At 42.4% G+C, this 13,759-nt stretch overlaps 2 protein-coding genes across 2 annotated transcripts; one reads left to right on the top strand and one right to left on the bottom strand.

Moving 5' to 3' along the window:
* The first annotated feature begins 543 nt into the window (after positions 1–543).
* LOC115374840 (phospholipid phosphatase 6-like) lies at positions 544–2,858 on the top strand. Its single transcript, XM_030073982.1, has 2 exons — positions 544–1,009; positions 2,470–2,858. Exons 1-2 carry the CDS (start codon positions 628–630, stop codon positions 2,856–2,858), a joined length of 771 nt encoding a protein of 256 aa, XP_029929842.1. The 5' UTR covers positions 544–627.
* Positions 2,859–5,422: 2,564 nt separating this feature from the next.
* Positions 5,423–7,920, bottom strand: LOC115375436 (myocilin-like). Its single transcript, XM_030074824.1, has 3 exons — positions 7,377–7,920; positions 6,531–6,623; positions 5,423–6,261 (listed from the first exon to the last, which is right to left on the bottom strand). The coding sequence occupies exons 1-3, from the start codon at positions 7,867–7,869 to the stop codon at positions 5,459–5,461; spliced, it is 1,389 nt and encodes a 462-aa protein (XP_029930684.1). The 5' UTR covers positions 7,870–7,920; the 3' UTR covers positions 5,423–5,458.
* Positions 7,921–13,759: the final 5,839 nt, after the last annotated feature.

Genomic DNA, 13,759 nt, shown 5'->3' with positions numbered 1-13,759 from the left:
GTGATTTTACAAAAAGTCATTCCCCTTTCCACAGAGTGTCATATGCGTAGCTCTGGGTTACTTTTTGAACGACAGTGCAACAATGTTGATATTAAGAAGCCATTAGTCAGTCATAAAGTGGGTGAAAAAAAATCTGCCAGTGGGCTGAGACATACTTCCACTTAGTTGTAGGCTACCCAGTGCACTTGTCAGACTTTCTTGACATAAATGTCAGCAGCCATACAAGACAGTCAACGGCAGGTCATTCCAGGCAAAGCGTCCTCAAAGTGACACTTGACTCATCAAAACAAATGAAACAAGATTCACTGGAAACGAAGAACATGATGTCTTTGATGTATTTCTTCACACGTTTCAACAAATAATTTAAAACCTATCTTTAATCTTCCATACTGGATTAAATGACTTGTTACTAAGTATAATTTTTGCAGTGTAGCATTTTAACCACGTGACCGGAGCAGTCCGGCAAAGATTTGGCAACATTTTATCCGCCGTGTCCGGATCTCCAGTTTGGAGGATGTGATGTTGCGTCTGAGCGCTGGAGGATCAATGGGTTTACTGGCTAAAGATAGCCAATAAATGAAGGACGGATAGGCTATTGAGGCACTTTGTACACTTTGTGGAGCAAACATGTCTTTGCAAATGTCTAGGAGAAATAGCTGTCGTGTAGGTATCTGTGGAAACCGGGCATCATCATCCGAGTGGCACGCGCGCCGCCGGGGCTCCAGCTGTTCGTATTTTTCCTCTGGAGCGCAAAGTGATGATTTTTCAGTCAGTCTGAGCCAGCCAATATTTACTATAACTCTGAGGTTTTTGTTGGCCATAGATCTGTGGCTATCCAAGCGGCTGGGGGTGTGCGCCTGTGAGGAGTCTCCATGGGGCAGCATACGGCCCCTGGTGCGCCTGGTGGAGCTCTCCGGGCATGTCATCCCCTGGCTTGTCGGCACTCTGTACACTCTTTTCCGCGGAGAGACAGTCGTGGAGCAAGAAATCATGTTGAACTTGGCCTTGGGTGAGTGTGTCTCTTTGAATTTAGATATTGTCAAACATTAGACGCGTAAGAGTGAAAGAGTTTATTGTGAAGCCGAACTGTTTTGTGTTTTTGGAATTGCTGCAATCGCAATTTATAAATAATTTTGCGTGCTTTATTTCTTGCCTTTTGCTTAAATTTTTCATCCATGATTATTATTCACTGAGATTTGTTTTTAAGATTGGGGTTTCTCGACTTTTTTATATAGTTACCTCTGCCAGGCTTAAGAGATGTATCCAATCTACGTATCTCTTTATGTGTAAAATAAAATGTATCTACTTTTTCTGCTGACATAAATCGTCGTCTAATGAAATTTAAAATAAAACAGATAATAGGATCAGAACTTATCAGAAAAGAAAACACATTGATGATTTTCAGAAAATGTGTGGTTATTTTATTTATTTATTTATTTTAATTATTTTTTGCATTGTTTGACATTTATTTTGGTCATATTGGGTGATGATTGTCTTGTAATGAGGTCATTGCCTGCGCAGTTTTTAATCGAGCGCCACACCACAGTGGGGTGAGCCAATGCGTAATTACGCACTGTACATTGCACCACGCTGTACAGCCGCTGGAGAGTAATCAGTGGCATTAATGAGGCCCGTTCAAAGCTGCATAATGTTAATAGCAATTGAAACACAGCAGAGCATAAGTGGCCAAAGCCGCATCGATCCAGCGAGGTATCAGATATTGCATGGGCCTGCGGATCGTTTGTCAGCTCTGTGTCCCAGTGACCGTTCAACATTTCAAGCATACCGAAGAACAAAGCCGGGGTGCAGCAATGGAAAGTTTTCTCCTCTCAGTTGCTGGCATCTGTGATCACTGACGGACATGCACAGGACTCACACGAGTTGCTTGCATGGCTTATATTTGCTGACTGACATATTTGAGATCAGACCCTATATTCTTGTGATATTGTCCTGTAGTGAAATGGCAGCGCTATTCCTGACAGGGGATACAGGATGGCATTTCATTTTGGAAACTGCTAAAAGTCTTCTAAACAGGGAAAGAGTTAGATTTGCATTTGCATTTTCTCTAAGAAAGAGTGTTTTTCCAATACAGTTAAATGGGCGTCGTCATTTTCAAAAATCTTTTTTTTTTTTTTTTTTTTTTAAATTTACATCTTACAATTTTATGCATTTAGTTGATGGTCTTATGATCAGTGCAACCATAGAAGTAGCGGCATTTTCTGGATTACAGATATTTTAAACAGCTGATGGTAAGCAGATTAAAGGTCACAGCCTTAGCTGCTTTCTTCTGTGACCATAAAATGCTCATTTAAGAGAGAAATGCAGGGAGAGGTATAGAAGAAAAGCTGAGTAGAGAGAGGAGTCTCTTTGAAAAAACAACGAAAATGAGAGAACACGTAGTGGGGCAAGGATGAGAAGTTTTCTGCTTGCAATGGAAGTTGAAATCCCTCTCTTTTTCAATCCTCGCAGCTCTGCTGTTGGACTTGCTGCTGGTCAGGGTTGTGAAGACCCTGGTGCGCCGTCGGAGGCCAGCCCAGAGCCGCTCTGACATCCTCTCCACCTTCTTTGTGGAGCGCTACTCCTTCCCATCAGGCCATGCCACGCGGGCAGCCATGTGTGCCCGGTTCCTCCTGGCCCAGATGGTGGACACGGCCTCCATGCGGGTCCTGGTACTGGCCTGGGCTGCCCTGGTGAGCCTGTCTCGACTGCTGCTGGCCAGACATTATGTGACAGATGTTGGATTTGGCCTGGTGATGGGCTACTGTCAGTACAGCCTGGTGGAGAGGTTGTGGGTGACCTGGGACTGCTTGCAGGACCTACTGCTCCTGCGGCTGAGAGAGAGACTCAACAGGATTTAAGGTGGACCCACAGACTGGCAGCATGTGTTTTATCCTACACACATTGGCTTTGTGTGACAAAACCCTGCAGCATGACAGTGTCTCTGTTAAAATTCCCTCCTGTTATGAAAGTGAACTGTATTTTTCATCTGAGCAGAAAAAATTTAGAATGTTTTTTTTTGTGTGTGTGTTTATTGTGTTTATTACTGTATTTATTATAGTATTTTATCTCTAATTATGTAGCTGTTTTTTCCTCATTATTTTTCAAGCATTAAGGCCACATAAATGATTTGGTTGAGATCTATAGTCATTGGGATTCTGTTACACATTAAGATGCACAAGCAGCTTGTTGCACTATGTATTTATGATACCTGGACCTATGCTCCTAATACTGCAAGAGAATTTTAACAAGCATATTTTAATATTCCAATCAAAGAAAATTGTGCTCAAAAGTAAAGTTTGTTATCTTCCCAAGAGAACAAATTACAGGAGCAGTTTGTTCTGCAGTATTTGCAATGACACAAATGGTCTGCTTCCTGTTAAAGTTAACTTTTCACCTCAATATGCTGTAGTGTAGTGCCCATATAAGGTGTGTGGTATTGCACTGAGCTGCGGCAGTCCACAGTGGGGTGCACCACACTGGTGTGAATGTGGGTGGGGGGAGACCAACTCACCACTTAACAAAGTTTCCATCAGCTGCCACTGAGTCTCCTGACTGTCATTATAATTCATCCCCATCTCCTCTTACAGTGTTGTTAAGCAGTGCTGGTGACTCTAAAACACTGCCATTCAGTTTCCAGCCCCAAATAATTAGAAACTGTGGCCCTTTAGACAAGCAGCTCAGTTTTCTGTGGCACAATTGGAGCTAATATGACAAAACTGTTGATGGAGCTAGAGCTGGACAGCCTGCATGCAGAATGCAGATGCAGACTGTTGTCTACAGATGGCAGCACATAACAAGAAAAAGTCTGCATTTGCGACCGCTGTGGTTTTGATCTTGGTCACATGTCAAAAGTGACCTTGTAACCCTGGCTGTGAGTTTCTTTATGAAGAGTCACAGCAGCTGCCGCTTCAGTATGGCTGGACGGCAGAATGCAAGAAGTTCAACTGAAGTCAGTTTAGTGCAGAGGAAGCCATATTTACTGTTTGCTAATGGATGGTTTGTGTTGGTGGTCTGCATGCAGACAGTCAGTTGCTGACCTACCCAATCATAATCATAATAATTTTATTCCCAAAGTATGATAAACATACAGGATTGCAATTTGGTGAAACTTGCTCAGTGACTTCCTGACAGCTAACATGAAAATATGCATGCAACAGGACCTCACATTCACTGTTAGTGGACAAGATATATAACATATAATAGACCATGTCACTCAAGCATTTTATTATGGTGTACATTCTTGCAACATGGACAGCCTGCATGCAGGCTGTCCATAGTTGGCATACACAAATAAAGAAACTTTTGTTAAAATATTTAAAATACTTTTTCATGACATGTACAATCTTAGCTTGACAGCCATGACCTTTTGAAAAATCCATTTAATTGTATTCAAAACTGTCTATCTCTGGGTACATTCATGCATACACAGAGGTAATGAATGTTGAGTGTGTGTAGGGATATATGTGGTCTACTATTTATTGTCTATATGTGTTGCCAAACTAAGTTGTTAACTGTATGTGCACAAATCCCTGCTTATTTATTGTAATTAGACTTGATTCTGATCTTTCACATGTTTGTATTTGAAATGGCTGTAATAATATATTCACCTCTGCATGAATTTGTCTCCTCTGTCAAAAGGGAAGAGGTCAGCTTTGCGACTGCTGAGTTACAGCATTGTTGCTGTGAGTAATTCCTGCCGTTCAGTTTTCCTGTGCAGCCCAAAGTGAAACCAGGAAAGCAAAAAACATACCCAGTAAGGCCTCATATCCATTTATAAGATTTACTCTAACTAACTAAGTAACTAACTAACTGACCGACTGGCTAAATAAATAAATAAATAAATAAATAATACCCATGAATGCATACTCTTTATAAAGGCATTGCTTAATTTCATATAATTTGTTTGCATTGCCTCCTTATTATGTGTTGACATCTAAGGGGCACACTTGGCGGCATAAAAAATGTTACATGTTCAATTTACATTATATGTTATATTTTAATTTCTCAAGGATCTGTAACAATATCTTAAAAGTTGCAGACCATATTATTACACAGACAAGCAAATTTGTATCATTTAAATCTTTATTGACATCTTAAATGACATGGACATCTAAAAACAGACAACATTAAAAAAAAAAATATTGCACAATTTTGAATTTAAAATGAAATATTAAAACTATGTTAGCTATTTAAATTGATTATTGAGATCATCAGGAGGTCTATGATAGCTAAATCCACCTTGGCAGACAGGAAGATTTCTTTGTTGCCAAGAAACATCTGTTACATATAAACATGAGTAGAAAAAAATAGGTTCTAGTGAGTCAGTGAACAAACACAAGAGTCTCATATTAATTTTAGAACAGAGACCAGTTTAAATGATGTTGTGTCATTCACTTCCTCTTAGATCAGCTCTGTAATCGCAGTCCAGTGGACACCAGTCCCTCTCTGTCTGTCCTCTTTAGCTGCTGCCATGGCTGACCCGGCCCAGTCTGATGTCGTAGGTGACCATGTGGAAGTTGTCCCAGGCGTACAACTTCCTCTGGCTGTGGTTGTAGTCCACCATGCTGTTGTAACGGTATTTGTTCTTGAGGGGCACAGAGATGGCCCGACCCTCGCCTGTGGCTGTGTCAAAGACATGGTTGATGGTGGTGTTGGGTGCAGTATAGCTGGCCACCGTGTACAGACGACCACACACCATGAAGGCATTGGCCACTGTGTGCTTGCGGATGTTGGTCTGCCAGGTCCTCCTCACCTCCAGGCTCTCGGGGTCTAGCTGGGAAATTACAATGGCACCCTTGGCCTTGTTGGTGCTGTAGATAGCCCACAGACCCTGTTCGTCCACCGCCAGGTCGATGTCAGTGTAGCCACCCCAGGAGTAAGGGTGCTGGCCCTGGAAGCCAGCATGTGGCAGGTCCAGGCGTGATGCCAAGCTCTCAGAGGCCAAGTCGTAGCGGATCAGGGTACGGCTGCGTCGTCGTTGGTAGTAGAAAGAGCTGCGGTACAGTGTTGCACCCGTGCTCTCCACGGGCTCAGGCAGGACCAGCACCTTCATAGGGAAACCACGGGAAAACTGCTCCATGTCTTCATAGGCAAAGAGCTGACGCACATCTTTGCCCACAGTGTCAATGCGCCACACAGTCCTGTTAGTGTACTGAGAGCCCTGGGGCTCAGGGTCCTGCAGCCAAACTCCATATTTCCCTGTGATACCGTCAGCCTTCCTGTGTAAAACAGGCTCTCCCACTGACACCAGCTCTCCACAGCCTACAGGCAGAGACAGAGGTACATGCTTACCTTAGAGGTGGGAAGTCAAAATTAAAATGCAGGGTTCACATTGATTGTAAATTTACAAGGTGTTGATTTGCATCAACATTTGCTGGTGGTGAAAGATTTGAGTCATTTTTTTGAACAATGAAATGCAAAAATCTGTTGGCTTAAGTGTGCAAAGCTCAAAGGATGCTTCTCACTGGGCCACAAGGCTGTTTTGAATTACATCAGGCCAGAGATATGGACATAGGACATAGGATTTGTACCTGTGAAGTTGTGACTCTCATCAGGAATGAGGTGGGATGCTGGAACCTCTGTCACCTCAGCCTTCATCTCTTGATAGGCCGCATAAGCAGGGTCTGTCAGAGACACAACCAAGTAGAAACATGCATCATTATCTTTGGATGAGCACGCAATTAGTAATTTGGCAAAAAAAAAAAAAAAAAAATTGTAAGTGACAAAATAAATAGTTCATCTAGACATTGATTAGAAGGGATTTTTTGGAGGGTAGAGGGAAATAATTATACAAAGTTAATTATGGTTAATATTGGAAGCTCCAGACTCACTAACAGATAAACAGCTTCAATGTGACATAAGTCAGCCCTAACACACCCTGTCAACTTCAAAGTCTGAGCGCCTCATTTTTTGTCTCACGCTGAGGCAGGTTCCCCTATAACCAAGTTACTGCTTTCCCGAAAATGATCACACACTTAAATGGACAAGCATGAGTGACAAAGCCGTAAAAGAAGAGTCTGTGTTGTAAATTCCAATCCCCTTGCTCAACCTGGGCCAGCTAAGTGTAACCTGACCTGTTACCCCTGCAGACTTTTCACAGCCTACTCAATTACAGGGACATTCATCAAAAAAAAAAAAAAAAAAAAAAAAAAAAAGGTTGCAGTTGCAGGAACAAATTCAAACTATCACAACAAACACAGCAGAAATATATTTATGCTCCCAGTTTATTTAAATCCATCTTGGCTCCTCAAAGCAGAAGTCAAACATATTTTCATCAGTCAAGATAAATGTATGTTTTCCTTTTGATGTACCTGTACACTAATAAAATAAAATGAATAATTTCTTTGTGTGTTCCCTCCCTTGGTCACTGTACATACCGTTGGCGGGTCTCTGGCTGCCCTCATGCTGGACCTTCCCAGAGGTTTGTCTCTGTTGGCAGGGTGTCTGCCTCAGGGTCTCTGCCTCCTGGCTCAGCTCTTCCAGCCTCTTTTGCAGCTCCTGGAGCTGTATGTTCAGTTGCTCTGTATGCTTCTGGAGCTGGTCTCTCTCTGCTGTAACCTGGGAATATGCCTCCTGAAGACCTTCTTCACTGTTACTCCCAACCCTTGTCCCGCTGTCTCCTTCTTCTCCTCCTGCTACCAATCGGCTGACCAAAGCCTCTAGCAGGGTGAGCCGGGACAGGACTCCCTCCATCTCTGGTCCCGCACTCCCCCCAAGACAGCTGGATTCTTCTGGACTGGCCACAGTGAAGGTGTACTGGCACTTTCCGTTGTGGTTATTGGAGCGGCGCAGGGAGGCACGGTCATCACCCTGACTCTGGCTAGTCAACACCAAGCAGGACAGATACAAAACAGACACCTGGAGCCACATGGTGGTTCAGATTGAGTGGAGGTTTTACAGGGATGCAAAGGCTTTTCTCCCTCTTCTTGTCTGTTCAGAATAGTGTCTATTTCTTCTTCAGTTTTAGTCTCCTCTAATTTATAATGCCTCTTCGCCTCTGGGTGTCTCTGCAGTGTGCAGGTCAGTGTCTGAATTCCAGCAATGCTGAGAGTAGGATATTTATACAGTTAACTGTCAGAGAGTGGGAGGGGACGAGTAGTATGGTGGGGTAGGGGAAAGCTAAGGGCTGTGGAGTGTGTGTAAAATTCCACCGTTTTTTTGAGACAGTGGGCAGGTGAATGGGATGGGCAATGTGCATGTCACACAGTAACAGTGGAAAAATACACAATCTGATGTCTGTTTTTTCCTGTAGACAATTTTTTCATTGTATCTCAGCAGTTGGCCCGTCTGCAGGTTGTTTTGACCGGACAGCATCACTTTATGTGTCTACTGCCATTCAGCTGTTTGTAAAAATGAGAGTGGCTGTACCACTTACTTCCCCCGTAGCTCATAGTTTTACCATTAAACCACCATGCCATTAACTGTAAGTCCAATATTAGAGGAATTTATCGCCTAGGCTTGAGGGGAGAGTGTCTGTCAGTAGTTTTTGTCTGCTAGATCACAGCAGGTATTGAAAGCATCAGCTGCCATTTGCCAGATGAGCTCAAAAGCAAGACAACCTGGCTCACCAGTAGACCTGGGGGCACGCTGGTGCTATGTTCCCCCACTGCCAGGCCAGCTGGGCAGGATGTCTGGCACAGGAGGATAGGCTGGCTGGCTGGGTGGGAATGGGGATGCGGTGTTTTTGCTCTTCCTTTCTTCCCACCAAATCCATGCTTTCTGCAAAGGCCAGATGCCATAGAATCATAATTCAATGCGGACCATAAATTTAAGGACTTTTATTTGACAGGACACATTATAGTGGAAAAAAATGTTTTATTGCATACTACTCCTCCCTCCTGGTTGGCTTTATATGCAGAGGCCTGTGCCCCACCTGTGCCCCAACTCTCCCCTCTCCTGCTGTCTATAGGGACTTGGCCTGTTCTGCTGTTGTGGTACAGCTTAAAAGACACAGAGACTAAATAGGAAATAGCAAATAAATCACCGTTAGAGCCCATTGCAAATGTGTCTACTTCAGGTATGCAAAGGCCATTTCTCTGGTCTCAAAGGACGTAAAGACAATTAGTATCTGCTATGAGCTGGTTGAACTTCCTCTCATCTGTCATATGGCCTCTCTTTCTTCTCTTTTATGTTTTCCTTAACCCCATTAATTCTGGTTTAACTCTGACTTAAATTTCCCTTTGAGAAGCTTCAAAGTTTGATTTTTTACCCATATTGTACAACCGTGATGCATATATATTCTGTATCTACTGTTTGCAACATTTCATTGAAGCTGCATGAAACCTATACTGATTGAAATATTCAAATCCAAGATGCTGCTGTTTTATGGCTGCACCATGATATCAAATAGAAAATGTAGATGTCTTATGTATCATTTTATACACATTTCCCTGTAATCCAGCAAGACATGTTTGATATTTTTGGAAACTTTAGAATTTAAAATAAAAATCTATGGGTTTGAACAAAGCAATGACAAATGTGCCCATGGGTGCAACAGAGTAGACGTTTGTGGTCTGACCTCTATGACCCAAGCCAAATTCTTAAACATCCTGATGACAATGATCTGTGTTCCTTCCAGAAGCAGCCACTGCAGAAGCACGTGTCTGTGTGTTTGGTTCCACAAGATCAATCTTCCCGCCTGCTTGGCTTGTCGTTTTTATTCCACATGGAAAATCATCAGTGTCCTTCAATGCTTTAACCACAGAGGTGTGTTTTTCTTATGTAACCTAAGACTCCGGCATCCAGTCCCAAACAGTCCCAAATCCTTTACTGGCCCTAAAGAGAAGGGAGGATCGCAAAGCACATGCAACATCTTCCACAGGCAACGTTTTTATACAGTGATGTAGCATTAATGGGAGCCAGAAAATGATGCTTGCCTGCTGAAACAGTGCACATGCACATCTTGAACTATGAATGCACTTTCTAATGATGATTACTCTTCCGGTAGGTTACAGATGTTTGCTCTCTCACCATCTACGACAGTATTCTTGCAATGGGTCACTGACCTGTGGTGCTTCCATCTACTGAAACTACATCAGTGTTTTTTGGGGTGTGCATTTGTTTCCATTCCACTGCACTGTTTCAGCCATAGCATGCATGCATCATTTCATTTTTATTATACCTTTACTGGAATATTTCTCAAAATTTCTTAAAATAACAACACAGATACCTAACATAGACCATTCTGCATGTGAAAGAATTTGCATTTGAGATTAAGACAAAGAGAATAAATACTAGTGATATCATTAGATGGAGAAAAGGGATGAAAATAATAGGCGCCATAATTATTTTTGGCAATGATTTTAAAAACCCTTAGAGGGACAATCCCACTGTTTTTGGCAGTGTAGGATTTCCACTGTTTAATTCTGAAGGGACATTTTACTGCTAAGAATGACATCATATTATGCAACAGGAAAAAGAGGAGGGATTGGCATCATAGAGGAAAAACAAAGCCGATGATGAGAGAAACAGTTTGATTGCTGAATCAGGACTGAAAAGCGGAAAATAAAATGCCTGCCACCACAGCTGTTTACACAGCATCTAGTGCAATTTGATCAGTTTCCATTGATTGACTTTCAGGAAAAGGACGCTTATAGAAAAAGAAAACGAATTTACCCGCAAATTAGCTGACATGCCAGTTCTTTCACACTCAGGAGCTTTTAAGATACTGATAACATTATTTTCCAGTGGCAGGGGAAGATCAAGAGCACCCACACACAACAATTATTGCTCATTGCCTTGCCAGACATGCATTTACAGGTGTGAGGTGTTGCATAACACACATTTCCATGAACACCAGACTGGCCTTGTGATATACAAGGTGAGGAAGACATGAAGCAGTCAATCCTCAGACGAAGGTTGAAAGCTCAGCACAATTTCACACCCTTGGGTGCAAACTTCTCACCTGAATGTGGGCGACATTACACTACCCCAATGTGCCTCAGTGCTTATATTGATACTATAAAGAGCTTGAGCACAAGACTTTATGTTCCCAAGTGTCTTGGTGCGTCAGAGTGAATGAGAGACTGTGAGAGTTAGATGGAGCCCGTACACTTTGCACGTGTTGTGATGTAAGCTGCTGAAAACCAAATGAGTCACTGTTTTTGATTCACACTGCTGGGAAAGGGCCGTGAATAAGTGACAGAGTAAAAGGAAAATGAGAGTTTATGACATGTAAAACAGCTCCTGATTGAGGGAAGACTGTGTCTGAGTGCTCACTAAATGCACAGGGGGTGGGCATGAGATGTTTTTGCAGGAAAGCATTAAAAGTGGCCTGCACTCTGCTGTGACTGCGAGGGTATAATCACAGTGGCTCACACGCAACACAAAACCTCCACATTACAATGCAGTGGCTGTTGTTTGGTCTTTGACGGCCTAATACAGGTGTTGCACCACAGGCTCTCATCAGAGATGCAGACAGACTGGCAGGGCACCAGAACGTCCTTTGCAAGAACACAGCCAGCCACACATGCACGTATAATGTGTACCCACACACACACACACACACAGATCAGACTAGCAGAGCCAGATGGGCAGCTCAGTGCTTGACCGTCAGCGTAGACCTTTCCTCAAACATCAACGCCATTATTGCTTTAGGAGCTTCATATGTTTGCACCATATCCAAATATTGATGTTGATGTAATTTCTATCATACACAGTCACAGCTGCAAGATTTAAATATTTTAGCAGCAGTTTTTATACTGTTTAAAAATATGTCATATCAGTCAGTACCTGCTTTTCTGCTACAAAATGATAAAAGGCAATAGAGATTCAGTTTGTCAAACACCTAGCAGATGTTTTGCATCTCCAGCAGCAGCAACAGTAGTTTGTTTGGGATAATCAGACGAAGTACTGGGCTGCTACTGCAAACATGGGCAGCAGTAACCACTATAACCAAACAGACAATGAAAACACCCACGGAAACTCAAACTTCATATACAGAACATCTTCATTGTTTGATCAAAAGTGACTGCCAGGAAGATCAATGCAAAAACACAGCAGCAATGCTTATCATTAAAGATGTTATCAAAAACAAACAAAATCAGAATCTTGCAGCTTTATCACATTGATGATAAAGATGGCTTTGTCAGTCTGCAAAAGAGTCCATATAGTTTACAGCTCTGTCCCCAAAGTATTTGCTTGTAACCTGTCCATCCGTTAATACATGTCTCTCTGTCTTGCTAACATTACATCATCTAAATACACAGTGTAAAAATAATGGAATTCCTGTCTGTTGTAATTCTAGTAATATATCCACACAGAGCACTGGCCTTTAGGCAAGCTGTTTCATAAGTACAGGTTTATGAGATTCCACTGGTCATAATACATATATTTAACAGTTTCAATAAATTCCTATTTTCCTACCACTTTTTCAAACACATAACTGCCATTCCGTGTGTACGTGTGTGTGTGTGTGTGTGTGTGTGTCATGCAGTTTGTGAGTGGGCAGCTTTAAGGTGCATGTTATGTAATGAGGCAACTGTTTTTTCCCTATTGATGACAGTTTAACAACGGGCCCTTTTTCTCTGGTGCAAGCCGGGCCAAGAAGTAGCAAATTTGCCATCAAACCAGCTTAAAAGAGGAAAATGGAGAAAGGGGAGAGTCTGTCATAATTCTGCCTCACACTGGAGATGAGGCTCACAGAACAGCTGAACAAGTGGAGGCATGGATATAGAAGTTACAATCTTTCATAACCAAACTATTGATCTGTTTTCATTTCTTTAAACAGAAGCTCTTATATTGTCCCTTGGTGCATATCACTGACCATGTTGTAATCTCATTTGAGAGAGGAAGGAGAAGAGTCAGGGTCAACCGAATTCCCTGTTATCTCCGGAAACAGATTTATATCTGCGGTTATATTAATTCCAACAACTGTGTCTTCTGTCTGGACCCTTTCAGGTCACGCATTAACAGTCATCTTACCCACAAAAAGGGCCTCTGTTCGTATGCTGCTCCATGTTGCTTCAGTAAAATCATTTTGTGAGCTGTGACCATCTTCTGTCCAAACACAGCACTGCAATGAAGCGTGGGTAATGGATGATTCAGGGTGACGACAGATTGGCGCATGGGGATCGACATGTTGATACCTACCCTCCCTGGCCTCCCTTTGACCTCAAGCCAATGACCTCTGTCCGCTCTTCACCAGCATCAAGTCATCTGTCTCTAATCTAAAATACACATACTACTGTACATGCACAAATAAACACACACAAACACACACAGTCACAGTCATTACATATACATTTGCTCCCAAGAACAGGATTTCAGTACTTAAGTGTTCAGTCTTCACCATCTGTGCTCATAGCAGAGTATCTACCTCTGTAATATTCTCCACTGAGATGTAAACAGCCAGTAACGAGTGCCCTAACAAGAGCAGCAGAAAAACATTCCTCTGAGGGACTTAATATGCAAAAGCCAGACTGAGCGGTGAGTTCTATGGCCCATTTTAATGGGAATGGATGTAGTGGCAAACTGCCAAGTTAGTTGAAGAGGTCAAATGTAAATACAAATCATTGCAGGGCTGGGTTCAAGTCTGTTTCAGATTTATCAATTCACAAAATGGATGCCTGTTTTCTTTCCAGAATATTTGGGAATCCTCTAACCAACACAGATGACTGTACACTGAAGGTTGTGTACAGGTTTCTCTTCACTGAGGATCACAGTGGCAGTCAGTATCATTGCTATCATTGATGGTAGTGCTGCATAATAAAAGGGAGGAGGCAGACACTTCTGTTTCTGTTCCTTGAAACATTTTCCTAGG

Source organism: Myripristis murdjan, chromosome 17, assembly GCF_902150065.1.
Source record: "Myripristis murdjan chromosome 17, fMyrMur1.1, whole genome shotgun sequence".
NCBI classification, from domain to species: domain Eukaryota; kingdom Metazoa; phylum Chordata; class Actinopteri; order Holocentriformes; family Holocentridae; genus Myripristis; species Myripristis murdjan.
This window is presented reverse-complemented; position numbering and strand designations above follow the sequence as displayed.

What these genes read in the sequence shown, in the direction of transcription:
- LOC115374840 (XM_030073982.1), top strand. Translation starts at nt 628, where the DNA reads ATGTCTTTGCAAATGTCTAGGAGAAATAGCTGTCGTGTAGGTATCTGT. An exon ending in CATGTTGAACTTGGCCTTGG is followed by an intron (nt 1,010 to 2,469) that starts GTGAGTGTGTCT and finishes CAATCCTCGCAG; the next exon opens with CTCTGCTGTTGGACTTGCTG.
- LOC115375436 (XM_030074824.1), bottom strand. Translation starts at nt 7,869, where the DNA reads ATGTGGCTCCAGGTGTCTGTTTTGTATCTGTCCTGCTTGGTGTTGACT. An exon ending in CAGCCAGAGACCCGCCAACG is followed by an intron (nt 6,624 to 7,376) that starts GTATGTACAGTG and finishes TGTCTCTGACAG; the next exon opens with ACCCTGCTTATGCGGCCTAT. An exon ending in TGAGAGTCACAACTTCACAG is followed by an intron (nt 6,262 to 6,530) that starts GTACAAATCCTA and finishes CTCTGCCTGTAG; the next exon opens with GCTGTGGAGAGCTGGTGTCA.